This window comes from Heterodontus francisci, chromosome 15, assembly GCF_036365525.1.
Source record: "Heterodontus francisci isolate sHetFra1 chromosome 15, sHetFra1.hap1, whole genome shotgun sequence".
In the NCBI taxonomy this organism is placed as follows: Eukaryota; Metazoa; Chordata; class Chondrichthyes; order Heterodontiformes; family Heterodontidae; genus Heterodontus; species Heterodontus francisci.
The window spans coordinates 35,400,828-35,428,814 of record NC_090385.1 but is presented as its reverse complement, the minus strand read 5'-3'; the positions used below and the strand labels follow the sequence as shown (position 1 = coordinate 35,428,814).

Below are 27,987 nucleotides of genomic sequence, written 5' to 3'. Positions count from 1 at the left end.
CATCTAAATAAATCACCCACGCACTCCAAAAAGATATTAAGGGGGCACATTGGTGGTGGCTGGTAAAAGTGCAATGTTGGGTGGCACAAGGTCACTGCCAGGAACCCAAGGAACAGTCCCCGGTACTCAGGTAATCTCAGGCTTTTGAGACTACCCTACGATCATAAAGACGTTGGGGAGGCCTTAGAAGGGAAGGCCTAAACAGGCTACTTCTGCTCCTCTGACCCTACAAGAAAACAAAATTAAAAGTTTAAATGCTTGCCCGTCTCTGCCTCTTCTGGCTCCCTAAATTCTTCAAGATAGATTGACCTGGGGGAAAAGACACAACTGCTTCCCCAGTCAGACAATTGCTTAAGATAGCAGACAGGGCACAATTCTATCATCCTAGTCCAATCTGCATATGTAAAGAAGGAGCCAGCAGATTTTTCATTGGGTACCCTTGTCATATGAGACTCAGGATGGAAACAGGACATAGTGGGTGAGAGGCCTGAGCAATTTTCCCACAGCAAGTTCCCACAAAACAGCAATGAGGAAATAACCAGATAATCTGCTTTTTCAGTGATGTTGGTTGAAGGCGAATATGAGCTAATCCCTTGCTCTCTGTAATAGTGTTGTGGGATTTTTATGTCCATCTGAGAGGGCAGGCAGGACTTCAGTTCAACACATTATCTGAAAGATGGCATCTCTGACAGTGAAGCTCTTCCTCAACGCTGCACTGCATTGTCAGCCTAGATTTTGTCCTCACGTGTCTGGAGTGGGACTTGGACCCACAACCTTCTGACTCAGAGGTGAAAGTGGCACCTAGGGGCTGAATTTTACACGTCCCCAGCAGATTGGATGATGGCATGGGGGCAGCGGAAAATTGAGTGGGTGGTTCCGGGAGGCCTACCCGCCCCGCTCCCACCTCCGGTGAACTTTACAGTGGTCGGGCTGGGGGTGGGAAATGGCTCGCCCTCCCGAGGCCAATCACGGCCCTTAGGTATTTTACCCGTGGCAAGTGGGCATGCTGGGGGCGTGAAAGGCTGCCCAGCGAAAGCTGCCGGCCTTTCCGCGCCCCTGGGGGGGCTATGGCAGTCGGGCACAGGGTGCCTGATTGAGGGCCGCCCCTACCTCCCAACCCACCCCAGGGAACCAAGATGCCCTCTCCCCCCAAACGACCACCCTAGCCTCACCAGGGCACAACCGATTCCCCCTGGTGAGGCAAGCCCCTACTTACCATGTCCTTGGCTGGGCTGCAGTCCCAGCAGTGGCCACCGCTCGCGGTGGCACTGCTGGGACTAAGAGCTGCCGGCCCTCTGATTGGCCGGTGGCTCACTTAGGTGGGACTTCCTCCCTCAAGTGGGAAGAAGTCCTGCCTCAGGACAATTAAAGGCTGGGAACCCGTAAATATGGAACGGATCCGCAGGCCAGGCAGAAGCGGGTTCGCCATCGACTTTTGCGTCGGTGGCGAATTCCCGTCCGCCTAGGGTAAAATTCAGCCCCTAGAATGTGGCAGAGAATTGCCACATGGGATGCAAAAATGACCAGTGAGCTGCCTATTTTTTTTCCTTTTTGCAGCTTTAAAAATGTGGCTGAACTAATTGGACTAGTGCACTCTGAGAGCACTTGATCAAAGCACTGTAAACAAAAACTGTCATGGGGTTCCCTCTACTCAGGATGGGCTGGAATACCTAGACCTTAATTAATAAATGTCTGCAAATGTGTTTATTTATAAAGATTTACCAAAGACAGTGATCTACAAAGTGTCTGTTATATAATCATAGAGGGTTAAGCGTGAAGGAGTGCTCATAACTTGGTGCAGTTAATTTCAGAAAAATCAATGTTCCTGACAAGTCTTGACAGTGTTCTGATCCAACCTGAGAGGCATGTCCACTAAACTCAATGTATTAACAATTTAGCCAAATTGTTTGCTAAGTACAACAAGGAGACAATGCCATTAAGAGCCAACACATCCATTCATATCCAGACAATTGCATATTAAAACTGCATTCTCTTAAAATCATTTTTTTGAAAATCAATGTTAATCAGCAATAATATGACACAAATCTGTTTTCATATAGAGTCATTTACGCATAGAAGGAGGCCATTCAGCCCATCAAATCTATGCCAGCTCTCCGCACAGCAATCCAGTCAATATCACTCTGCCGCTAGATTCCCATAGCCCTGCAAGTTTATTTTCTTCAAGTGCCCATCCAATTTCCTTTTGAAATCATTGATTGTCTCCACTCCCACCACCCTCATAGGCAGTGAGTTCCAGGTCATTATCACTCGCTGTGTAAAAATGTTTTTGCTCACATTCCCCCTGCATCTCTTGGCCAAAGCCTTCAATCTGTGTCCTCTAGTCCTTGTACCATCAATTAATGGGAACAGTTTTTCCTTATCTAACTTATCTAAGCCTGTCATAATCTTGCACACTTCTATCAAGTCTCCCCTCAATCTCCTTTGCTCCAAGGAGAACAACCAGAGGTTTTCCAACCTAACCTTGTAACTAAAATCCTCCATCTCTGGAACCATTCTGGTAAATCTCCTCTGCACCCTCTCAAGGACAATTGTATCTTTCCTAAAGTGTGGTGTTCAGAACTGAACGCAATACTCTAGTTGTGGCCGAAGCAGAGCTTTATAAAGGTTCAGCATAACTTCCTTGCTTTTGTACTCTATGCTTCTATTTATGAAGCCAAAGATCGCAAATGTTTTGCTAACCACTCTCTCAATATGTCCAGCCACCTTGAAAGATAGATGCACAAAATAGGAAGTGTCAATTTTATTTCAAAGTGGTCAGTTCACATTCCTGCCTGTCAATCATAACGTCATGCCACCACACATATTCGACCTGACATGTCATTTAGGCCTAGGGCTAGGTCAGCTGCCTGACCGTCCAGTTGAGCATGAGTGTACGGCATATACAGGGTGTCATGCAGACCCCCACTTGCCAAGAATGAGGCACATTGGTTTTGTGATATGAACACTGATTTTTAACTGTTGCTGGAGCAAGGAAATGACTTGTTGAACAGATCAGCCGTGGCTGGAAAAAACATTGGCATACTAACAGATGGTGCTTGTATAGACAAAGGACCATTCCCTGACACATTCAGCTCACAATAGATGTTGATCACAGGACAGTGAGGGGGTGAAGAAGGGCATTCCAGGGCCTGCAGGGGCCAGGACTAGTTGGAACAGCTGGTCACATGACTAACTGGCAATTCCAGGGTTTTTTGAACTAGCCACAGAGATTTTGAGCAGAAAAGACTGTTTGCCCCTGGACTGAGAAGATCTCTCCTGTCTTCTCCCATCTCTTTCTCACAAGCCTCTGAATCCACTGAAGACACCTGAATCCCAAAAGAGAAAAGTCTCTTACAGTGAACAAGGTTTAAGAAGAATACAAGGCCCCAATGAAAAGCAAGATCTACCTACAATCAATGACTTGACAGTGAGCTCAAAGACCCGTAACAAAAACTCTTCAGATATTGCCTCAAACGTTTCCACTTTATTTTTTTCTTCTGTTCTTTTCTGTCTCTATTTGCATGTGTGTATCGCGTATGCATGCTAGTGTGGGCGTGTCGTGTATCCGTAGGCGTCAACCGAATTAGAGTAAGTTTAAGTTTAATAAATTTCAACTTTTCTTCTTTAAACCTAAGAAAGCCTATTTGTGCTGGTTTCTTTGCCTTATAATTGGAAAGCAGTGAACAAGAATTCACCGAGGGGAGCTAAAAACATGATGTGTTTAAAATTAAACCCTATTACGGTAAGACTGGGTGAAAGCTGAGAGGGACACCTAGACACCTTTCTAACCTGGCCATAATGAGGGAAAAGGTAAAACGGGCAGAAAAATAAAAGAAGTGTTGTATGATCACCTTAAGAGTGATGTCCCTTAAAGAGCTCAATATGCTAATGAGCTAAGTACTGGGATGCAGGCATGTGACCTCAAGCCGGGGTCACTCTGCAACTGTAACACCCAGATGACGGTTCTGTAAATAGTTTGCTCTGCATTGTATATAATATTTTTGCTGTTAATAAACCTGTTTGAGATCTTTAGCAAGCTGGACTCCACGCATCTCATTTATATTGCCTCAGACAACATAAAGAACTCATTACATGGTGGCAGCTGTGGTGAAAAGACAATGCCTAAGTTTGAAGACCACAGGTAAAAGAGCTGTGAAGACGACCTGTCCTGCAGTCAAAAGAGAGTAAGTTCAAAAGAAATACTGGCCCAAACAGTGGAAAGAAAAAATAACTTATCTCCAGCCGTAGAAGACAGGGTTCAGAACGATTGGGTGAGTCATTGTGCCAACAGTCATGGAAACCCCATTTAAAAACAAACTTTGAAGTACTTAAACATTGCTTTTTTCAAAGGCTCCATGGGAGAGAGGGAGAAAAAAATGGGGAAAACTCAATTCTTCTCCCAGGCTGATTGAGGCAGACGCCATTACAGGAGGCATCTGATAGCAAAAATTGCAGGAAACCTCCAATCACTGCAGAGTCTCCATTCATGCAGCAAAAGTTGAAAAAAATTAAACCACTCGAGTGTGAAGAACATAAACAAACTCTAGCAACAAAAAGCAATTGAACTACCTATTGAACAGCTGTGTAAACTGACAAGTTTAAGTGCTATAAGCAAAATTAGCACAGAACGCTGCCAAATACCTTTTCTTCTCCATCCAAGCAGCTAGTCTAAATAACAGAGAAAGAGAATCTCTTAAAAGGGAAACAGTGCAAAGTCATAGAATGAGTCTTAAAGAACATTTTTAGCAAATGAACAGCAGAAAGATGGATACCAAATTTCCCAGCATGAACTGGAAGGCCATTGATATCCTATCCGAGTTCAAACTTTTAAACAAAGAATGCAGTTTTGCTTCACAGACCAAGTGATTGTAGAACCAGAAAAGCAGGCTATAAGAACAATGAAAACATTTGGAAATGAGGGGTTACACAGAATCAACACCTCTGGCTTTTCTGAAGAGGACCAGAAAGATCCCGCAAAGATATGGAAAGTGCTAGAAGATCAGCTCCGATTAAGAATGAATTTTAGAATTCACCAAGTGCAATTGATGTTCTACAAGCAACAGCCACAGGAATCAATAGGTCAGTTCATCAGTAGATACTGCAGTAAGGGCAACGAATGTGATTTTTCAGAAACTGAACTGTTAGAGCGAATAATGGAGCTGGTAATTGTCTCAACACCCATTGAAGCATTTCAGAAAGACCTCTTGTGGAAAATGAAAGGTCACAGCATTGATGCGCTGCTGGAAAATGGCAGGAAATATGAAGCCATTGTAGCTGGACAACAGCATCTGAAAGCACTAGGTTCAGCCAACAGTATCGGCATGATAACCAGGTCACAAAAAGCACGCAGGCTGTGTGTTAAGTGTGGTTTGTCCCACTCACCGCGAAATTGTCCTGCAGTTCAAGATCTGTGAAAGGCGTGCAGTGTAAAAGGACACTGGGCCCGCCTATGCATTAAGTCTGGCTCCAAAGATGCAACCAGATGTCACAGTAGGACACAGTAAGCAGAAGACCGGTGCAGCAATAGGGCAGAAGCAGCAAGGAGATCTCCAGAGACCTGCATGCATGCAAGCCAATACACAAAGTCCACTGCGAAACAGACCTGAGACAAGACTCAGAGCAGAGCAATTCTCAGCCAGAAGATGAGCAGGCATTCCACATTGTGAACCTGACGCATTATGTTGATGAAGTCAAACAGCTGGAAGCTTTTGCTGCTATTACCATCATGTGCCCAAAGAAAGTTGGCAAACACACACTCAGGGTTAAGATTGACACCAGAGCTAGTGCCAGTCTGAGTTCTGAAGGATATGTACCGGCGTCTTTGGAAATCAAAGATACAACTGACAACTGACAAATTATCTGCATACAATGGGTCACCCATCCCTTGCAGTGGCAAACTGACAATGCAATGCAGCTATGGCAAGTCGGCATGGAAACCACAAATATTTTACCTGGTAGACACAAGCAGACTAGCAGTGGCAGGACTACCAGCGTGGAAGGACCACAACATTGTGACTATCCATAAGGTCACCAAGGTACCCATCACAGCAGAAGAGACCAAGGTACCTGCATTGAGTCACAGTTCCTCCAGGATCTCAGTGGTTCTGGTTTGGAGAATATCAGCTGCTTCCCAGAGATGCCACACCAAGAGAATGAAGATCCAAACGCAGGTGGTGAAAGTTCTTTGTCAGCAGGCAGTGTTTCCTCACGCTCCAGCGATTCAGGAGAGGAGATTGACTTGTCACTACTGAAAAGCAAAGGCTGGCAGTAGGGAGCATTGCCAAGGGGAAATCCCCAAGGACCAGAACCCACTGGCAGACTCTGGCCAGCATCCAATGGTGCAGCTATCCTGGGGGTTATCATTGACCAGAAACTGAACTGGAGTAACCATATAAATACCGTGGCTATAAGAGCAGGTCAGAGGCTAGGAATCCCTAGAGGCTAGGAGTAACTCACCTCCTGACTCCCCAAAGCCTGTCCACCATCTACAAGGCACAAGTCAGAAGTGTGATGGAATACTCTCCACTTGCCTGGATGGTGCAGCTCCAACAACATTCAAGAAACTCAACACCATCCAGGACAAAGCAGCCCACTTGATTGACACCCCAACCACAAACATTCATTCCCTCCACTACTAACGCACAGTGACAGCAGTGTGTACCATCTACAAGATGTACTGCAGCAACACACCAAAGCTCCTTAGACAGCACCTTCCAAACCGTGACCTCTACCACCTAGAAGGACGGGTCAGCAGATGCATGACAACACCACTACCTGCAAGTTCCCCTCCAAGCCACACCATCCTGACTTGGAAATATATCGCCGTTCCTTCACTGTCGCTGGGTCAAAATCCTGGAACTCCCTTCCTAACAGCACTGTAGGTGTACCTACCCTACATGGACTGCAGCGGTTCAAGAAGGCAGCTCACCACCACTTTCTCAAGGGCAGTTAGGGATGGCCAGCGATGCCCACATCCCACGAATGAATAAAAAAAAGTCTGTAAACTCAGAAACAGCACAACTATGCCCCGTCTTCACTTCTGCGTCTAGAGAACCGCCAGCACCACTACAAGCCAGAACAGACAGGTACCTCCATGAGGCCAAGGACTCCTCCCCCAACAAATCCTTGACCTTGAGCCCCAGGCCTTCAACCGCAGAGGATGAGGACAGGCGAAGAACACGTACTGTCCTGAAGAGACAGAGGAGGAATGGGTTGAAGCATTGGTTCTTCGAGATGAGGTGCCGGAGCTTTCCAAGAATGACAAGGCCTCAAAAGTGGTCATCTTGAGAAAAGCAACAGAGTATATTAGCAGGCTGAAGGCAGAGCAACAGAAACTGAATGCAGAAAGGGAGAAACTTCAGAAAAAACAGCAACAGCTGAGATGCAAATTCTCTGAGCAAGAGTTGTCTAACCACGGAAACAAAGTGTAAAGTTCATAATCTCCATACGTGTGTAAATAATTTTGATATCTAATTTTATGTGTTTTTACTTTTAGCATACGAGACTTATCTTTGGAAAGAAAGCGATGTTGTATGATCACCTTAAGAGTGATGTCCCTTTAAGAACTCAGTATGCTAATGAGCTAAGTACCAGGATGTAGTCATGTAACTTGAAGCCAGAGTCACTCTGCACCTGTAACACCCAGACGAAGGTTATGGAAATCATTTGCTCTCTACTGTATATAACAGTTTCGCTGTTAATAAACCTACTTGAGATCTTCAGCAAACTGGACTCCACGCATCTCATTTATATTGCATCAGACAACATAAAGAACTCGTTGCAGAGGAATACATCTGAATTGAAATATTTATGAGTTCCAGCTTTTTGGCTGATAACTGCTGTGTTGAAGGGTTTGCTGACAAATAATGGTGGTGCACTCTTGCCTCTGAGTCGGGGTTTTGGTTGTACTGTTGAGCTGCTGTTTTTCGGATGAAATGTTATACTGAAGCCCCACCTGTTCTCTCAGGTGGATGTAAATGTTCCCACAGCACCATTTCAAAGAAGAGTAAGGGAATTCTCCCCAATGCCCTGGCCAATATTGTTCCCTCCACCAACAGCAAAAAAAAATTTGGTGATTATCTCAATGCTGTTTGTGGTACCTTACTGTGCACAATTGGTTGTTATGTTTCCTACAATACAGCAGTGACTCCACTTCAAAAGTACTTCATTGTCTGTTAAGCACTTTGGGACATCCTGAGGTCATGAAAGGTGCTATATAAATGCAAGTCTTTATTTTTTTGAAAATAATACTGAAAATTAGAAATGAAAACATAACATGAGACAGTATATGAAAAGAGTAAGACTGTTTCAGGTATCATACTGTCCTAGATCTGGGATAATCAGACTCCAGCTTTTCTTTTAAGACAGGCTAGGACTAGTTGGAACATGTACAAATCCACAAATTACTTTTACTGAAGCTTGCACAGCTAAGAGGCTCCAAAGCTGTTTTTACATAGTTTGTTCGAGTTTCAGACCTTTGCAGTGCCAGTTTTCCAACCCCGCTGTCCCCAGAAACACGGCCAATGAATTCACAGGCAGTTTACTAGGCCAGCTGGGTGGGACTGCCGTCGCCTGGCTCCATTCTTATCCGTCCAGTCCCAGCCAGAAAATCATCAACAATGTCTTCTCTTCCCACTCCCGCACCATTACCAAAGATCTATCCTTGGCTCCCTCCTAATTCTTGTCTATATGCTCCCCCTCGGCAGTACCATTCGAAAACTCAACATCAGGTTTTACGTGTATGCTGACAACACTTAGCTCTACTTAACCACGACCTCTCTCAACTCTTCCACTGCCTTTGATTTATCACGTTGCTTGTTCAACATACAGTACTATACTGGGTGAGCAGAAATTTCCTCCAACTAAATATTGGGAAGACCAAACCCATTGGGCTGAGTTTTACGCCACCCGAGCAGGTCAGATGGTGGCATGGGGGCGGCGTGAAACTGAGCAAGAGGCTCCGGGAGGCCTACCTGCCCCGCTCCTGCCTCTCGGTGGCGCTGCTGGGACTAAGAGCTGCCGACCCACTGATTGACTGGTAGCTCACTGAGACGAGTCTTCCTCCCTCAAGCAGTTGGAAGTCCCGCCTCGGGACAATTAAAGCCCGGGGACCCATAAAATGTGGGATGGATCCCCGGGCTCAGTGGAAGCAGGTTCCTGTCCACCTAAGGTAAAATCAAGCCCATTGGGCTGAATTTTACACTGCCCCAGCAGATCGAATGGTGGCGTGGGGGCAGTGTAAAATTGAGCAAGATGCTCCGAGAGGCCTACCCGCCCCGCTCCCGCTTCCGGTCAACTGTACGGTGCCCGGCGGGGTGGGAAACGGCCCGCCCACCCGAGGCCAATCAAGGCTCTTAAGTGGCCACTTAACAGCCCTCGCCTGCCTCCATGAATATTTTACTAGTGGCAAGCGGGCATGCTGGGGACATGAAAGGCCGACTTTCCGCGTGCCGGGGGGGTGGTGGGCCATGGCAGTCGGGCACAGGGTGACCGATTAAAGGCCATCCCCAACTCACAACCCACCCCGGGACCCAAGACGCCCCCCCTCCCCCCAAATGACCACTCCAGCCTCACCAGGGAAGGACCGATCTCCCTGGTGAGGCATGCCCAACTTACCTAGACTCCTGGCTCCATCTGGTCGGCTGGGCTGCAGTGCCAGCAGTGGCCACCAGTCCTGGTGGCACTGCTGGGACTAAGAGCTGCCAGCCCGCTGATTGGCCGGCAGCTCACTGAGGCGGGACCTCCTCCCTCAAGCGGGTGGAAGTCCCGCCTCGGGACAATTAAAGCCCGAGGACCCGTAAAATGCGGGATGAATCCCCGGGATAGGCGGAAGAAGGTTTGCCACCGACATAAAAGTCGGTGGCGAATTCCCATCTGCCTATGGTAAAATCCAGCCCATTTGGCTGAATTTTACACCGCCCCAGTGGGACGGATGGTGGCGTAGGGGCAGTGTAAAATTGAGCGGGTGGCTCCTGGAGGCCTACGCTTCCCCCCACCCCCGCTTCCGCTTCCGGTCAACTTTATGGTGGTCGGGCGGGAAGTGGGGGGGAACGGCCCGCCCACCCACCCGAGGCCAATCAAGGCCCTTAAGTGACCACTTAACAGTCACTTAAGGGCCCTCGCCTGCCTCCAAGGGTATTTTATCCCTGGCAAGCAGGCATGCTGGGGGCGTGAAAGGCCGCCCAGTGAAAGCTGCTGGCCTTTCCGCACCCCTGGGGGGGCCATGGCAGTCGGGCACAGGGTGCCTGATTGAGGGCCACCCACTGCCTCCCAAACCACCCCCGGGATATGAGATGTCCCCCCTCCCCCCAAACTACCACTCCAGCCTCACCAGGGAAGGATCGATCTCCCTTATGAGGCATGCCCAACTTACCTTCATTCATGGCTCTATCTGGTCGGCTGGGCTGCAGTCCCAGCAGTGGCCATCGCTCCTGTTGGCGCTGCTGGGACTAAGAGTTGCCGGCCCACTGATTGGTCAGCAGCTCAATGAGGTGGGACTTCCTCCCTCAAGCAGGTGGAAGTCCCGCCTTGGGACAATTAAAGCCCAGGTCCCATAAAATGCGGGAAGGATCCCCAGGCTCGGCGGAAGTGGGTTCGCCACCAACTTTTACGTCGGTGGCGAATTTCCGTCTGCCTAAGGTAAAATCCAGCCCATTGTCTTCAGTCCCCAGCACAAATTCTATTCTCTAGCCCCTAACTCTGTCCCTCACCCCATCAACTCTCTGAGGCTGAACCAGACATATCCAGAACCTTATTGTCATATTTGACTCCAAGATGGGCTTCCAACCACATATTCGTGTCATCACTAATACTGCCTATTTCCAATATAATATAAAAACAAGAAATGCTGGAAATACTCAGCAGGTCTGGCAGCATCTGTGGAGAGAGAAGCCTGTTTCCACCTCTGTAATGTTGCCCAACTCCACCCTGCTTCAGCTAATCTGCTGCTGAAACTTCTAGACTTGACTATTCCAATGCACTCCTGCCTGGTCTCCCATATTCTACCCTCTGTAAATTTGAGGTCATCCAAAACTCTGCTGCCTGTGTCCTAACTTGCACAAAGTCCCTTCCATCCCTGTGCCTGCTGACCTACTTTCACTTCCAGTTAAGCTGCACCTCATTTTTAAAAAATTCTTATCCTTGCTTTCAAATCCCTCCATGGCCTTGCTCCTCCCTGTCTCTGTAATCTCCTCCAGCCTTCCAGCCTTCCGAGGTCTCTGTGTTTCTTCATTGCTGTCCTCTTCGAGAAGCTCAATTTTAGTTGTTCTATCATCGATGGCTATGTTTCCAGTTGCCTTGGCTTTAAACTTTGGAATTCCCTCCCTAAATACTCCTGTAAAGCACCTTAGGACATTTTACAATGTTTGAGGTGCTATATAAATGCAAGTTGTTGTTGTTTTTTAGAATATAGCTATCTCTGGGAGAACCACCTATTTGCCATTGGTTGTATTTTAGTATAGTAAAAATTTCAATTGATTTTCTTAAGTAAAAATTCCTGCTGGGAATGAGTACAAACTGAATTCTCTGTGTTACTAATGTCTACTTTCTATAAATGCAAATATTTCAGATAAGAAGGGGAACAAATGCTGATTTTCAATTTTTTCTCTTTTCCTCTTAATTATTTATTTATATTTGGAAACCAGTGGGTTGTTAATTAATGTATTCTCCTTCTCAATTCTCAACGTTCATGTCATCCTTGGATTAAGCTACTTGGGTAATTGTGGAATTCAACAGGTCTGTGATGTTACTACAAATTAACAGAATATTATTTAGAATCAATAAATTACTACAAATTATGCCAGGAAAGTTGTATCAAAACCATAAGTTTAAATTAATGAAATGTAAGCTTAAAACAGCTATGAAGAAATGTTTTACTCAAACGGCGATAAATGTTCAGAACAATCCTCAAGGATGTAGTCAAGACAAAATAGTAATGATGTTCAAATTGCAGCAGGTCTTTACCACAGGAGAGTTGGGCTTCCAAGGGGATGAGTTTCAGTACGAGGAATGACCCTTATTTGTCCTTGACTTTTCTTATATTCAGGCAAATGAGAGATAGTTCCAATAACATTGCCTGAAAAGGTCAAAGACTGAAAAAGATTCTCTTCAAATATAATGTTATTGAAGAAGAGTTCAAAGAGCATTTTCCTTTGTGATCAAGGTGTTAATATTGTGCAGATGTATGAGGGACATGATGCCAAACAGTAACAGTCTCAGCCTATCTCTTTCATTCAATCCTGTTTAGTTTCTTTCTCTCTTCTCCTTTAGGCATTTCCTATTTAAACCAGGATCTGGTACATCCAGTCTCTATGGTACCACCAATCCAAGCTATCCTTTGACCTCCAACACTGTTTACTCTCCACCTCCAAGACCCCTTCCCAGAAGTACCTTTTCCAGACCTGCTTTCACTTTCAACAAACCTTACAAGTGCTGCAACTGGAAGTGCACGGCACTGAGTGCGACAGCCATTACTGTAACACTAGCACTCCTCCTCGCCTACGTTATTGGTAAGTCTCTTCTTTAAACCCATCTGTTATATTCCATGACTTCTCTTCATTATATTTCCCTTAACTACATAGTATAGTTTTTCCTGTGCATAAAAATAAATTATTCTAGGTTGCATAAGAAAAGGTTAACTATTTTTATAATTGCCTGGATTCACTTAATAAAATGGCGTGTGTATTGAAAATAAATATATTTCAAGGTGTCTGTGGTGCATTCCAATTTACTGATGGTTCTTTTTCCTTTTACCCTATAATTGTTTGTTCAATTATTTTAGCTCCTTCTTCAAGTACCAATGGACAATATGAAACTTCTTCACTGACTCCCATCAACCTTGCAGGAGTCTATGTAAAAGTAAATGACCCAATGTCAGTGCTGTCAGAGGGAACAACACCCTTCCCTATGGTTTCTCATGGTGCATTCTTGATTTAACCATGGACCATTTGTTGCCTGTATGGACCTTCCCCAGACATCAGAAAAGATCCCAGCCAGACTAACAAAGTCACAGCTTCTTCCCCTTTCACAGGAATATTACTGCAGTAAAGGATGATTTTCATCAATTAATGTGAATCTTTAATGAAAACATCTTAATTCCTTTTGTTATCTCTCTTCAATTGCCTATTTGATCAGGAAGAACTCAATATTTTACCCCTCATTGGCTGAGCACAAAATTCACACAGCAAAAGAAATGAAGTAACTTTGAAAACAGCTATAAAAATTCATAAATTATGGATAGACTATCTACCTATAACTAGTGTTAGATAGCAGCTACAAAAATGTTCTTATTGAACTGAATCTCATTCCTACTTTGGAATCCTTAATGCTTTTCTAAAGAGTACAGTTGATTATATTAATGCACTATGGATGGAAAGACAATAATGAATCGAAACTGAGTATAGTGCAGCGATTAGTAAAGACAGCCTATATCATTTCAGTATAGGCCAGTACTCAATTATGAATTTAACTAGTCGAGCTTTTCTTGTCTCTGAAAACTGTCTGCCTTTTAGACTGTGATGCCAGTTTACTGTAAATATTTGGCTGATTTTTTTCTATAGTCTTTTGCTGGTAGTTGCATTGGTCCAACTAATTGAATCTAACATTCAAATCAAAGACAGCTTAGCTTTGCTAATGACTTTTATCGTAATTCTTCTGGCGCCGTGTAATTCGCTTGGCATGTGATCTGGTTTTCTTTTAAATGCACAAATCCCTTCTGTTTAATCATCTGAGCTAGCTAATGAACAAAAAAAAAACTCTTGTTCTCTTTATTTGAACAATCCTTTTATGCCCTTTGATGGTCATTGGGAGACATTTATTGATTGTGTGTCTGATTCAAATTGAACTGGAAGAGGAAAAGGAATTCAAAGCTAAAATAAATACCTTGGATGTCAGCGCCCAACCATTTAAAAGCATCATTTGTTTTCAATGTCCATTCCAGTTTGTTACTGAAATATTAGCGATTAGTTAACAATAAGATTTTCTGAAAAAGTCTCCAGGCATCAAAGCAGATTCTATTCATGCTGCACTTTGATTTACTCAGCAACCACTGACAGTGCACGAACTCACATCTACAGTTGGCCCTGCATTTTTGTGTAGTCATTCTCAGTTCCTAAACTCTGTCACTATTTAAAATGACAATTACAAATGCCCTGCCTGCATTTTTTTTCCTCCGCTGTTCTCCTCTCCTCTCCTCTCCTAAAGGCTTCACTGATGAGGGGGGAAAGAGTGCTGTTATGACCCGATGAGAAAGAGGTCTAGGGTTCCCTCTCAGCCTTCACCTGATCTTACCATAACAGGGTTTAATTTTAAACACAACATTTTTTTTTTAGCTCCCCCTGAGTGAATCCTTGTTCACTAACTTCCAATTATAAGGCAAAGAAACTAGCCAAACAGGTTTTCTTAGGTTTAAAGAAAAAAGGTTGAACTTTATTAAACTTAAACTCTAATTCAGTTAATGCTATGGATACGCGACGTGCCCACTCCAACATGCATATGCGATACACACATTTAGATGGAGACAGAAAAGAGCAGAAGAAATAAAGTAGAAAAGTTTGAGGCAATATCTGAAGATGATTTTGGTTACTGTTCTTCAAGCTTGCTGTAAAGCCCTTGATTGTATGTAGGTCTTGCTTTTTGTTGGGGCCCAGTATTCTTCTTAAACCTTGTTCGATGTAGGAGACTTTTCTCTCTTGAAGTTCATGTGTCCTCAGTGGATCCAGAGGCTTGTGAGAAAGAGGTGGGAGCAGACAGGAGAGGTCTTCTCACTCCAGGAGCAAACAGTCTTTTTTTTTTCAAAAACTCTGTGGCTAGTTCAAAGATCCTTGCACCAGCCAGTTAGTCATGTGACCAGCTGGTTTAACCTGTCCTAGTTTTTGTGGATTGTATCACCTTAGCAGTCTCTGGAATGCTGTTCCATACACCTTCAATGTCTGGTGATCAAAATCCATTGTGGGTTGAATGTGTCAGGGAATGGTCCTTTTGTCTGCACAAGCACTGTCTGTTTTTCAGCTAAGTGTCTGGCAGCCCTTGCAACAGGCCTTCTCTTCTTCCCAACAAGTTTAAAATCAATGTTCATATGACAAAATTAATATGCCTCATTCTTGGCAGGTGGGGGCCTGTATGACAGTGCCAACAGCTAAGTGTCCATTCTTAAATAAATATGGGGAATGCAAGAAATACTCAGCAGGTCCACTCTTCGTGTGTAAGCTTAGGTATTGATGTCAAGTGTCAGTGGGCTAGTCAATCAAGCCTAATCTAATTCTCACATGATATTTCCCAACAGGGGCCAATCATTTTTTTAAATTCATTCACTCACAGGATGTGGATCTCACTGGCAAGGCTAACATTTTTTGCTCATCTTAACTTCCCTTGAAAAGAGGTGGAAAGCCACCTTCGTGAACCACTGCATCTTTGTGGTGTAGGTACACCTGCGGTGCTGTTAAGCAGGAAGTTCCAGGATTTTGACCCAGCGATGATGAAGGAATGGCAATATAGTTTGACCTTGGGATGGTGTATAAGTTAAAGGGGACTTGCAGGTAGTGATGTTCTCGTATACCTGTTGTGTTGTTCTAGGTGGTAGAGGTCGCAGGTTTGGAAGGTGCTGTCAAAGAAATCTTGGAAAGTTGCTGCAGTGCATCTTATAGATGGTACACACTGCCGCCATGGTGCACTGGTGGTGGAGGGAGTGAATGTTTAAGGTTGTGGATGGGGTGCCAATCAAGTTTTGATTGGAAACTGTCAAGCCTGTTCAGCGTTGTTGGAACTACACTCATGCAGAGTATTTCATCACACTCCTGCCTTGAGCCTTGTAGATAGTGAAAAAACTTTGAGGAATCAGGAGGTGAGTTAATCACTGCAGAATACCCAAACTCTGATCTGCTGTTGTAGTCACAGTATTTATGCGGCTGATCCAGTTAAGTTTCTGGTCAATGGTGACCACTAGGATGTTGATGATGGGGGATTTAACATTGACTATGAAGGGGAGGTGATTAGACTCTCTCTTCTCGGAGATGATCATTGTCTGGCATTTGTCTGGCGCAAATGTTACTTGCCATTTATCAGCCCAAGGCCTGATGTTGTCCAGATCTCGCTGCATATAGACATCGACTGCTTCAATATCTTAGGAGTTGCAAATGGAACTGTGCAATCATCAGTGAACATCCTCACTTCTGACCTTAGATGGAAGGAAGATTATTGATCAAGCAGCTGAAGATGGTTGGGCCTAGGACACTGCACTGTGGAGGTATTGCAGCAGTGGCCTAGGGGTAAGGTGATCAACCACCAATAATTATAACCACCTTCCTAGGTATGACCGCAGCCAGTGGAGAGCTTCTCCCTGGTTCCCATTGAGTTCAATTTTACTCGGTCTCCTTGATACTACACTCAGTTGCCTTGATGTCAAGGGCAATCACTCTCGCCTCACCCCTGGAATTTAGCTCTTTTGTCATGTTTGGAACAAGGCTGTAATGAGGTCTTGTGCCGAATGGTTCTGGAGGAACTCAAACTGAGCAACAAGCAGTAAATGCCGCATGATACCACTGTCAATGATGCCTTCCATCACTTTGCTGATGATTGAGTGTAGACTGATGCTGCATGCAGTGCGCTCAACCATTTTGTGATATTACATGAAGTGAATTCAATTGGCTGAAGACCAGCATCTGTGATGGTGGGGATATCAGGAGGAGGCCGAGATGGATCATCCACTTGCCACTTCTGGCTGAAGGTAGTTGCGAATGCGTAAGCCTTGTCATTTGCACTGAGATGCTGGGTTCTGACATTGTTGAGGATGAGGGTGTTCATTGAGCACCACTTCCCATTAGTTGTTTTAATTGTCCACCACCGTTTGTGACTGGATTTGGCAGGACTGCAGAGCTTTGATCTAATCAGTTGTTTGTGTAAAGGCTTAGCTCTGTCTACAGCATGGCGCTTCTGTTGTTTAGCATACAGTGTTGTTTAGTCCTATATTCTAGTTTCAGTAGTTTGGCACCTCATTTTTATGTATATTTGTTGCTGCTCCTGGCATCATCTTCTACACTTTTCATTGAACCAGGATTGGTCCCCTAGCTTGATAATGGTAGAGTTTGGGATATGACGGACCATGAGATAACATTATGGTGGAATACAATACCCACAGCATCTTGTGAATGCCCAGTTTTGAACTGCTAGATCTGTTCTGAAACTATCCCAATTAGCAGTGTAGTAGTGCCACACAACACGATGGAGATTATCCTCAGTGTGAATATAGGACTTCGACTCCACAAGGAACTGTACAGTGGTCACTCCTACCTGTCAGTCAAATAAGATTTTCCCTCATGTTAGTTTTCTCGCCATCAGTCACAAACCCAGTACGGCCCCAATGTTCTTCAATACTCAGCCAACTCGGTCCGTAGTGGTGCTACTGAGCCATTCTTGGTGATAGACATTGAATTCTTCCAACCAGAGTACATCTATACCCTTGCTACCATCAGTGCTTCTTCCAGGTAGTGTTCAACAGGGAGGAGTACTGATTCATCCGTTGAAGGAGGGCAGTAGGTAGTAATCAGCAGCAGGTTTCCTTGCCCGTGTTTGACTTGATGCCATGAGACTTCATAGGGTCCAGAGTCAATATTGAGTGCCCAAGGCCACTCCCTGCTGACTGTATACTCAGTGCTGGCCGCCACCTGTCATGGGAAAGGACATACCCAGGGATGATGGAGGAATCTGGGACCCTATGAAGCAATTATAGAGCCCAGCCTGATCCTTCCCTCCAGAAACAAGGGGTTTTAAATTACTGTAGGTCTACACAGAGGAATCCAGGCGGATAATCAGTTAAAATCGTCCCTGAGACTTAACTGCCAAACTCCGCTCTTGTCCAGGCAATTTCAGTTTTAAACTAAAAGCAAAATACTGCAGATGCTGGAAATCTGAAATAAAAACAGAATGTGCTGGAAATACTCAGGTCAGGCAGCATCTGTGAAGAGAGAAGCAGAGTTCACATTTCAGGTCTGTGACCTTTCATCAATTTTAAACTGCTCTTCTGAGCAAGCAAGAACACCTCCGACTGGAAACTGATACAGTCCTTCTTTAAATATGCAGATTTGTTTCCAATGACGTAATGCTCCTCCAGGCCCACTCCCATGGATTGCTCCTCCAGACCCAGAAGGAAAGTTTAGCCTCTCCTGCATTGCAGGGTCCTCTTCAACCCCTTCCCTCCGACCTTCTTGAGTGCCAGAATCCGTTCCTATGCAGCTGAGACCCAGAACTCGTGGTGCGAGGTTGGTGTATTTCGCTGCCCACCTCAACTCCACCTCCCCGCCACCCCACCCCCACCAGCTGGACTGCTGACCCGAGTTAAAATCAGGACATTTGTCTATCGTTTTACATTGTGGAAGAATGTTGAATTTTTACTGGATCACCTCTTGGCATGACATTTTGACAAGCCTTTTAGTGTAACATTCTACCAAATGTTAGACGTTTGCATGCAGGTTTTTTTCATTAGTTTGGTTGATAGCATGAAATGTGACATTAATAGCACTTTATGAAAGGTAATTGATGCAGCTTACCTATGAAAAAGAAAGACTTGCATTAATGTTTTGCTTTTCATGACCTCAGGATGTTCCAAAGTGGTTTACAGCTAATGAAGTATTTTTGTAATATAGGAAATCATGGCAGCAGACGGCAAGGTCCCACAAACAGCAATATGATAATCAAATCATCTGTTTTAGTTAGCTGAGGGATAAATATTGGCCAGGGCACCAGAGAGAATTCCCCTGCTTGTCTTCAAAATAGTGCCATGGGATCTTTTACATCCACTTGAGATGGCAGATGGGGCTTTGGTTTAACATCTCATCCAAAAGATCGCACCTCTGACAGTGCTGCACTCCCTCAGTACTGCACTGGAGTGTTAGCCTAGTTTTTGTGCTCAAGTTTTTGGAGCAATACTGAGTCAATGCTGAAACCTTAAGAGAGAGCCTTGCATAAATGTTACTTTACTCACATGAAGAATGAGTGCTTGAGCAAATTAAGGATTGGATTAGTTAGTTATGCGCAAGTTAGAGAAGATTTTAAAGATCTACACATGGACTATAGAACTCAAACACATATTATGTAAGAAACTGATTCACATCAACTATTACATTTTTTGAGGAGAAATTACAATATACTTGGTTTTGTTGCAGTAGATTTTCTTCTGTATGTAGTATGTCCTGGGTGGATCACAGAGAGGACAATCTAGCAGGGAGGAAGACGTACCTGTAACACACCCCTCGCCCTACCCTATTTAAATTAATGGAAGGAAATCGGGCAGGCTGCATTATAAATTTACAATCTTCTCTGCTCAAGTTTCTTCTGTGATCTGCCCAGATAGTACAGATCAAAATCAACCCTATCCTGTCCTGTCCTGTCATGTTGCTGTATTGTTTTGGATAGAATAACATACATGCCAACCTCGAAACATCTGACCAGCAGCCGCAAAAGAGTTAACAGTTCAAAACCCACCACAAGGATAGGTGTATGACAAGCAAAGACGAAGGGCTGGATTTAATGGGACCTTGGAGATGGGCTAGGAAGTGGCGGGCCCCATAGAATTGTGACGAAAGGCAGGGGGCAGAGGGCCCACCACCTTCCTGTTGCAACGCGATTAAGTCAGGGGTGAGAAAGGCCAAAATTGGCTTTCCCGCTCAGAGGCCAGTTAGAGTCATAGAATCATAGAGAGATATAGCACCGAAACAGGCCCTTTGGCCCACCGAGTCCGTGCTGACCATCAACCACCCATTTATACTAATCCTATGTTAATCCCATTTTTCCCTCTCACATCCCCGCCTTCCCTCAATTCTCCTACCACCTACCTACACTCGGAGCAGTTTTTTAAAATGGCCAATTTACCTATTAACCCACAAGTCTTTGGCATGTGGGAGGAAACCGGAGCACCCAGAGGAAACCCACATGGACACAGGGAGAACTTGCAAACTCCACACAGGCAGTACCCAGAACCAAACCCGGGTCGCTGGAGCTGTGAGTCTGCTAGCCTCACATAGGTGGCCTAATATTAGCAACTTAAGCACCTATTTCCACCACCTCTGGAATTAAGCCAGCAGTTTTGGGGGGGGGGGGGTGAGTGAGGGGGGTGGGGGGCTTCTCCGTGTGTAATCTGTGGCCCACAGAGGGCCACCGATGGCAAAGAACCCACCTCCTGTAACACCCCGCCCCCACTGCACTCATCGCCAGGGCCTGCTGGACTGGCCCTGGTGACCCTGTCTCACTTACCTCTAGTCCTGGGTCTTCAGCGCTGGACCTGCTCCTAGACTTCCTGTTGTATCGGCAGTGGCCACTGCTTCTAATGGCAGTGCCGATACTATTGTGTTGCCGGCCCTCTGATACGCTAGCAGCTCTTGGAGGCAGGATCCCTATCTTTAAAGGGACGGGGGCCACAGCACCAGGCAGTTAACTGCCTGAGCGCTGTTAAATTGCACCGGATGGGGGCGCGAGGGCGGTGGTGGGGAGGGGGGGCTCTAAAAGGCCAAGGCGGGGTTCCCACCACCTTTCTGGCCCAGCGCCAGGAGTCCTGCTGGCACGACTAAATCCAGCCCAAAGAATTAGATTGAAGATGATATGTGGGCTCAATGTAAGCTCAGCCACAAGTATACCCAACATTCAATCACTTTAATTGCTAGAGGAAAACCCTAAAGTACACAAAAACACTATTTGCAGCAGAGATGAATTTATAAATTTCTACAGGGAAATACTGAAGGAATGAGTTTTATTTTCTAATGAACTCCGGTACATATCCGTTTCCAGAAAACTTTGATTCTTATCACTTTATATGTCATATTTTACAACACTTTGGAGACTGGTGTATTTCTGCCTTTGAAGCCAAAAATAAAATTTCTTGGAAGGCTTACAAATATTTTAAACCTAAAATTAAACTGCAGACTTCGTAAAGGGAATAACTACTTTATTGCAGAAAATAACCACTGCCGCCAGCTTCAAAGAAACCTTCATATAATACCATAGCAAGTTGCATCCCAGAAGGTTCATGTGAGATTTTTGTTTTAAATCAAAGCTTTATTTTGGCAGCTTAAGTAATTTATATAACTTATTTGAGGACAAACACTAAATAAATAGAGATGTGATTCAGAAGCCATCAACTCACTTTAAAACTTTCTGCCTCAGGTTCAAGTGCAACCAATAGTGGGAGAAAACATTGACCAGTTCTGACAGATTCTAGTCTCACCTTTCAATCAATTTTATTAATTGAAATATTCAAGTTCCACCCTTCAGCCAATTGGGATCAATTAATATTTCCAACCTCCAATCTATTTGAAAAAGTTGTCTTATGAAAATACGTTTCTCATTTCCTCTTATGAAATATGAACAAGCTGACTCATGGGCTGGAATGCTGATAGTTGAAACACATGGATAAGGCTTAGTGTTTTGGAACATGTGTTGTCATGAAATAGGAAATAATTTCATCCACATAGTTGTCAAGTCACCTGACCATTTGTTCCATGTGCAATGAATGATTTTGGTGTCACTGGTATCATTGTTTACATGTGGTGATATGTATGTGAGATATTTTTCAGATGAATTTGTTCCTGTTGAATTAATTTAGCTTAATCTGACGTGTCCTATTATCCTGAAAATGGTCAAAAAAAATCAAATAGACATGAATCTTTCAATACCAAAAAAATTAGACTTGAGGTATTCTTAATCAGTTGCTTGCCTTTTTTTTGCTTAATGTTTTGTCATACCATGCAAGCCAACATTTTTGTTGCCCAACTTTTGTTCTGTCCTAAGTAACTCTCTCCTCAAGGTATTGGCCTTTGCTGGGATGCAGTTCCACACCCACTGACAGTCTTTTGATGCTTCACTCAAATAGCCATCTTTATGTGACAAACTAAACAATGAGCGGTGTCCAGCTTTTCAATCATAGATGGTTTTGCAGCCAGCCCCGACCTTGTCTAATTTAGATTTTAGATTTAGAGATACATAACTAAAACAGGCCCTTCGGCCCACTGAGTCTGTGCCAACCATTAACCACCCATTTATACTAATCCTACACTAATACCATATTCCTACCATATCCCCACCTGTCCCTATATTACCCTACCACCTACCTTTTGGCTGTGGGAGGAAACCGGAGCACCTGGAGGAAACCCACGCAGACACAGGGAGAACTTGCAAACTCCACACAGGCAGTACCCAGAATTGAACCCGGGTCGCTGGAGCTGTGAGGCTGCGGTGCTAACCACTGCGCTACTGTTGTCCTTAAACAACTACCACAAATGCCCTTGTCCAGCATAGATTATTAGACAGAAATCAGCAATCGGAATCCCAGCTTGTTTCTCCCTTTCAAGCCAAATTGTAGCCAATTGAGATCCATAAGTTTAGCATAGACCAGCAATTGAATCAAGGACTACATGACAAACTCGTACATCAGATGTTGTATTTACTCATTAGGCCATCAGGCAAGTTTCATCACTCATCCTTTAAGCAAGGTTTCAGAATGACACTCATATTTTCGGTAGTGAGTTAAGTAATTGGAGTGTTAGCCCTTATTCCAATTGCACCAAAAATTGTCAAACGACTAGATTTGAGAAATGCTATAGCCAATATGCTGGGCAACAAATTGTTCACTTGCATCTCCATGTAAACAAGAGCTCTGGTGCAGAGACACAATGTAAAGTACCCCCTTTCAAACATACGTTTTGCTTTGTGATTAGGGAAAGTGATTTGTTGCAGCAAGTGATTTATCCATTATACCTGCTTAAAAATTAGCATTTGCACACTCTCTGGGATGTATTTATGCAAAATTGTGATACTCAAGCAACAAATTTCACCACACGTAGTGAGTGTAGAAACTTATTGGATTTGTCACAGATGTTCCCACTGTGCCAAATCGCTTGTCATATTTATGAAACTGGAAACTAAGGTAGACTAAAGGCTGAAATTCAATTAAAATGAATCCTAATTGTTTCACTTTGTTGAGTATATTTGAATTGACTACAGGGATCTACATACATGAATAAAAATTGCCTGTTGGTTTTACAGCAGTGCACCTGTTTGGCCTGACCTGGCAGCTGCAGCCAGTACATGGACAACTCTACGAGAACGGGGGAAGCAAATCTTTCACTGGGCTGGAAAACCTGGATACCACTTCATCTCCCATGGGCGGAAAAGGTTCAGACAAAGATGACATGAAAGACAATGGAGGTCTTGGAGGTAGCTGCGCACCTAATGAACCTTAAAAAAGATGAATGGAATCACAGTTTAACTCCCTAGTCAACCTCTGATTACAAAAAAAAAGCTCTGATTTTATTGGGGAATTAGTGCTATTTATAAAGCTGTAAAGCTCACACAGTGTAAACATGATGCTGCCCTCGTCATAGTTCCATGTCACAGAGACATTGAAATTAATGACAAGCACCATAGGTAGTTAATTTTATAAAAGGAAGATTTGTAAATTGCTTCTCTGAAAGTACACAACAACTGATTATTTAGATTGTGTTACAGATACTTCCGGCAAAAAGAGATAGAAAAAAACCTGCATGAGTCATCTCATAAAACTTAGATTAGGCAGTGTTTAATGGACCAGGGAATTAAAGTTGTCATAATGTGATTTAGGGGAGAAAGGGTAGAACTAATCTGCCCGGTCGCTTAAGCATTTGTATCATCTGTTTCCTGCGTAAGTGAGATGGTAAATTATGGTTTCACTCCTGCAATAGCAGGTTAGACAGACATTCAAGTCACAATTAAAACATGATACCTCAAACATAGAATGCCTAACTAATCACAGTGAGTTGATTGCCATACAAAGTGAACCCTGTGTTCCTCAGGTAATGTGATTAAGTAGAGGTTTTGTAAATGGACAGCATAACTGTGAGCATGGTTTGAAATACAGTACTGATAAATTGTGTACTGGCACAAGAGGATAATTCTGTCTCCTGCACACACAGAGCATCTGGCCAAGGGCTACATTTCTGTCTAACTGCGAATTGGTCATGGGTGGGATTTTTCAGATGTTTCCCCAACTGATAAATCCATTTAGCTCAAGACAATAAACATAGATCAGTACGGGTGGAGTGAGTACCATTCAGCAGTCTTCGAAGAATTTCTCCAATCCAGAAGCTACATCAAAAAAGTGGGTAATCTGCACTGTACCTTTCAGTTTTAGAGATTTTAAAAGTGCAATGCAGAATAAAAATCAAGATTTCAGATTCACATAGTCTACCCTTGTCTTCTATCAAATGGTAACTTTCTGAAGTAAAGGCAGATAAGACACGTGTCCTTTAGTACACTTTCATTTTGTTCTGTCTTATCACTTAGTCATAGTACAAGCTGATATCGAATGGGTCCTTGCGTGATACAACCTGATTATACAAATCATGAAATAATCAGCCATAAAATACAAACAACAAAACCATGAGTGCGTTATGGAGTCAGTTCTGCTTTTTGATTAAATGTCACATTAATCCAGGAGCAGTGTTGTATCCTGTTTAGATGTTTTTTAATGTATTTCTCTGTATTCCAATTCCTCACTTTGCCTGTGTACCTACCTGTTCCTTTCCTATTTTATCAGTTTGAAATAAAACTAATGCTGGTATTTTACGGGCCCCCCTGAGGCGAGGCCGGAGGTGGGACGGGGTGGGGGGGGTGGGGTGATGGAGTATCGTGATGGGTGGCGGGGGGAGCGGGTGCAATGGGGTGGAGGGCCCATTACCCAGCAATCTTCCCGGGGCTGGGATAGGCCAACGACAGCCTTCCTGCCCAGAGGCCAATTGAGGCCCTTAAGTGGCCTATTAAGGGCCAGTTAGGGGCCTCTTCCTGCCGCCACTGGGATCTTACCAGGGGTGGTGGGGGGGCGTCCACCGTGTGGAGAGGATGCCTTGTAAAACGAGGCACCCTACCTGCAGGCTTGGGGTGGATCCCTCCTTTGTGGGCAAATTGTGGCCTACAGAGGACCCCTACTGGGAACAACTTTACCCCCCGGGACCCTCTCCCCGGGACTGCACAACCACCCCACACCCCCCCCTCGCCAGGGCCTGATAATCTACATCCCAGAATACTAAAGGAAGTGGCCCCGGAAATAACGGATGCATTGGTGGTCATCTTCCAAAATTCTATAGACTCTGGAGCAGTTCCTACAGATTGGAGGGTGGAAAATATAACCCCACTATTTAAAAAAGGAGGGACAGAAAAAACAGGGAATTACAGACCATTTAGCCTTTCGTCGGTAGTGGGGAAAATACTAGGGTCTATTATAAAGTATGTGATAGCGGAACACTTGGAAAACATAAACGGGATTGGACAAAGTCAGCATGGTTTTACGAAAGGGAAATCATGATTAACAAATCTACTTGAGTTTTTTGAGGATATAACTAGTAGAATAAATAAGGGAGAACCAGTGGATGTGGTGTATTTGGATTTACAGAAGGTTTTTGATAAGGTCCCACATAAGAAGTTAGTGTGCAAAATTAAAGGACATGGGATTGGGGGTAATCTACTGGCATGGATTGAGAATTGGTTGACAGACAGGAAACAGAGAGTTGGAATAAACAGGTCTTTTCCGGGTGGCAGGCAGTGACTGGTGGGGTACCATGGGATCAGTGCTTGGGCCCCAGCTGTTCACAATATATATTAATGACTTGGGTGAGGGAACTAAATGTAATATTTCCAAGTTTGCAGATGACACAAAGCTGGGGGGGGAATGTGAGCTGTGAGGAGGATGCAAAGAGGCTCCAATATGATTTGAACAAGTTGGGTAAGTGGGCAAATGCAAGGCAGATGCAATATAATGTGGATAAAAGTGAGTGGTTGTAAAAACAGAAAGGCAGATTGTTATCTGAATGGTGATAGATTGGGAAAGGGGGAGGTGCAACGAGACCTGAGTGTCCTAGTACACCAGTCGCTGAAAGCAAGTATTCAGGTGCAGCAAGCAGTCAGGAAGGTGAATGGAATGTTGGCCTTCATTGCAAGAGGATTTGAGTACAGGAGCAAGGATGTCTTACTGCAGTTATACAGGGCCGTGGTGAAACCACATCAGGAGTATTGTATGCAGTTTTGGTCTCCTTATCTGTGGAAGGATGTTCTTGCCATGGAGGGAGTGCAAAGATTTACTAGGCTGATTCCTGGGATGGCAGGATTGACGTATGAGGAGAGATTGGATCGACTAGGCCTACATTCACTAGAGTTTCGATGAATGAGAGAGAATCTCATAGAAACCTATAAAATTCTAACAGGACTAGACAGGCTAGATGCAGGGAGGATGTTCCCGATGGCTGGGGAGTCCAGAACCAGAGGTCACAGTCTCAGGATACGGGGTATGCCATTTAGAACCGAGATGAGGAGCACTTTCTTCACTCAGAGGGTGGTGAACCTGTGGAATTCTCTACTGCAGAAGTCATTAAATATAGTCAAGAAGGAGCTAGATATATTTCTTAATGCCAAAGGGATCAAGGGATATGGGGAGAAAGCGGGAACAGGGTACTGGATTAGACGATCAGCCATGATCCTTTTTCGAATGGCGGAGCAGGCCCGAAGGGCCGAATGGCCTACTCCTGCTTCTATTTTCTATGTTTCTATGTTTCTTTCTCTTTCTGTCCCCCCTCTCTCTGCCCCGGTCTCTCTCTCTGTCCACCCCCCCCCCCTCTCTCTCTCTGTCCCCCCTCTCTCTCTCTGTCCCCCCTCTCTCTCTCTGTCCCCCATCTCTCTCTGTCCCCCCTCTCTCTCTCCGTCCCCCCTCTCTCTCTCTCTGTCCCCCCTCTCTCTCTCCATCCCCCCTCTGTCTCTTTCTGTCCCCCCTCTGTCCCTTTCTATCCCCTCTCTCTCTTTTTGTCCCCCTCTCGCTCTCTCTGAACCCCTCTCTCTGTTTGCCCTCTATCTGTCCCTCCCCCCACCCTTCCCCTCCCTCCCTCCCTCTCTCTTTCTCTCTGACAGTTGCAGAGAGTGGGAAGACTCAGCAGAGCAGCTTTTTAGTTGGTCTTTTTTTTAAAAATGGCAATGTCAGTTTCACAGCTGACAGGTGCTGAGAGCAGGAACAATGGTTTTATTTATTTTATTTATTTTATTTAGAGATACAGCACTGAAACAGGCCCTTCGGCCCACCGAGTCTGTGCCGACCATCAACCACCCATTTATCCTAATCCTACACTAATTCCATATTCCTACCACATCCCCACCTGTCCCTATATTTCCCTACCACCTACCTATACTAGGGGCAATTTATAATGGCCAGGTTAACAAACTTCAGACAGATTCGTGGTTTTCCGACGGGCTTTTTAAAAAAAAGTCTGAACCCGCTGGAAAACCCTGAATCTGTCTGAGGTTTGGAAACCGTTGTTCCCGCTCTCAGCCCCTGTCAGCTGTGAAACTGACATTGCAATTTTTTTAAAAAGCCAGTCTGGCAGAAGAAGGCAATGGGAAATTTCCAATCTCTGAAATTAGCAGTCACGGACCTCAAAATGTTTTGCCATGGAGACGTTGTCGACCCCTAGCAAGGATGAGGAATGGCCGGGTACAGTTTACATCCGTGGACCGAATGAAAATCTCTGGCGGGCTGGATCCTGGCCCATGGGCCATATGTTCGTCAACCTTGCTTGAAAATCATTAAAGGGAAGGGTATACCATCTCCAAAAATTTTATTCAAAATATATGGAGGATCGCTCCGGGGAGCTGTGGGGGGGGGGGGGGGGGGGCAACGAAAAGACAGAGGCGGGGTTTGCCCTATCTTTTCAGCCCGGGACCAGAAGCCCTGCCTCTAGCACAGAATCCAGCCCTAAATGTGTGTACTGTAAATATAAGTATGAATTCTTATTTTTGGAAAAACAGTGAGGATTTTAAAACATTATTTTCAGGTGGTAAAACTTAACTGTAGCCTGGAAACGAGAAATTATGCTATCAAATGAATGCTCAATGAGCTTGTAACAATTTTTTCTGTTCATTACTTAATGGAGACATCCATTTAAGTTAAACCAGTTATCACCTCTTGTAAAACATGGAGAGAGGAATTTGATA

At 44.5% G+C, this 27,987-nt stretch overlaps 1 protein-coding gene across 9 annotated transcripts in view; it reads left to right on the top strand.

Annotated features, from left to right (window-relative positions):
* The window catches only part of tenm1 (teneurin transmembrane protein 1), a 1,688,122-nt gene that overhangs the window by 1,319,365 nt on the left and 340,770 nt on the right, over positions 1-27,987 (top strand). For all 9 annotated transcript variants that reach the window (XM_068047383.1, XM_068047386.1, XM_068047389.1 and 6 more), the window contains 2 exons: positions 12,268-12,506; positions 23,026-23,196. In XM_068047383.1, coding sequence (XP_067903484.1) covers positions 12,268-12,506; positions 23,026-23,196 — 410 coding nt within the window. The remainder of the gene's footprint in view (positions 1-12,267; positions 12,507-23,025; positions 23,197-27,987) is intronic.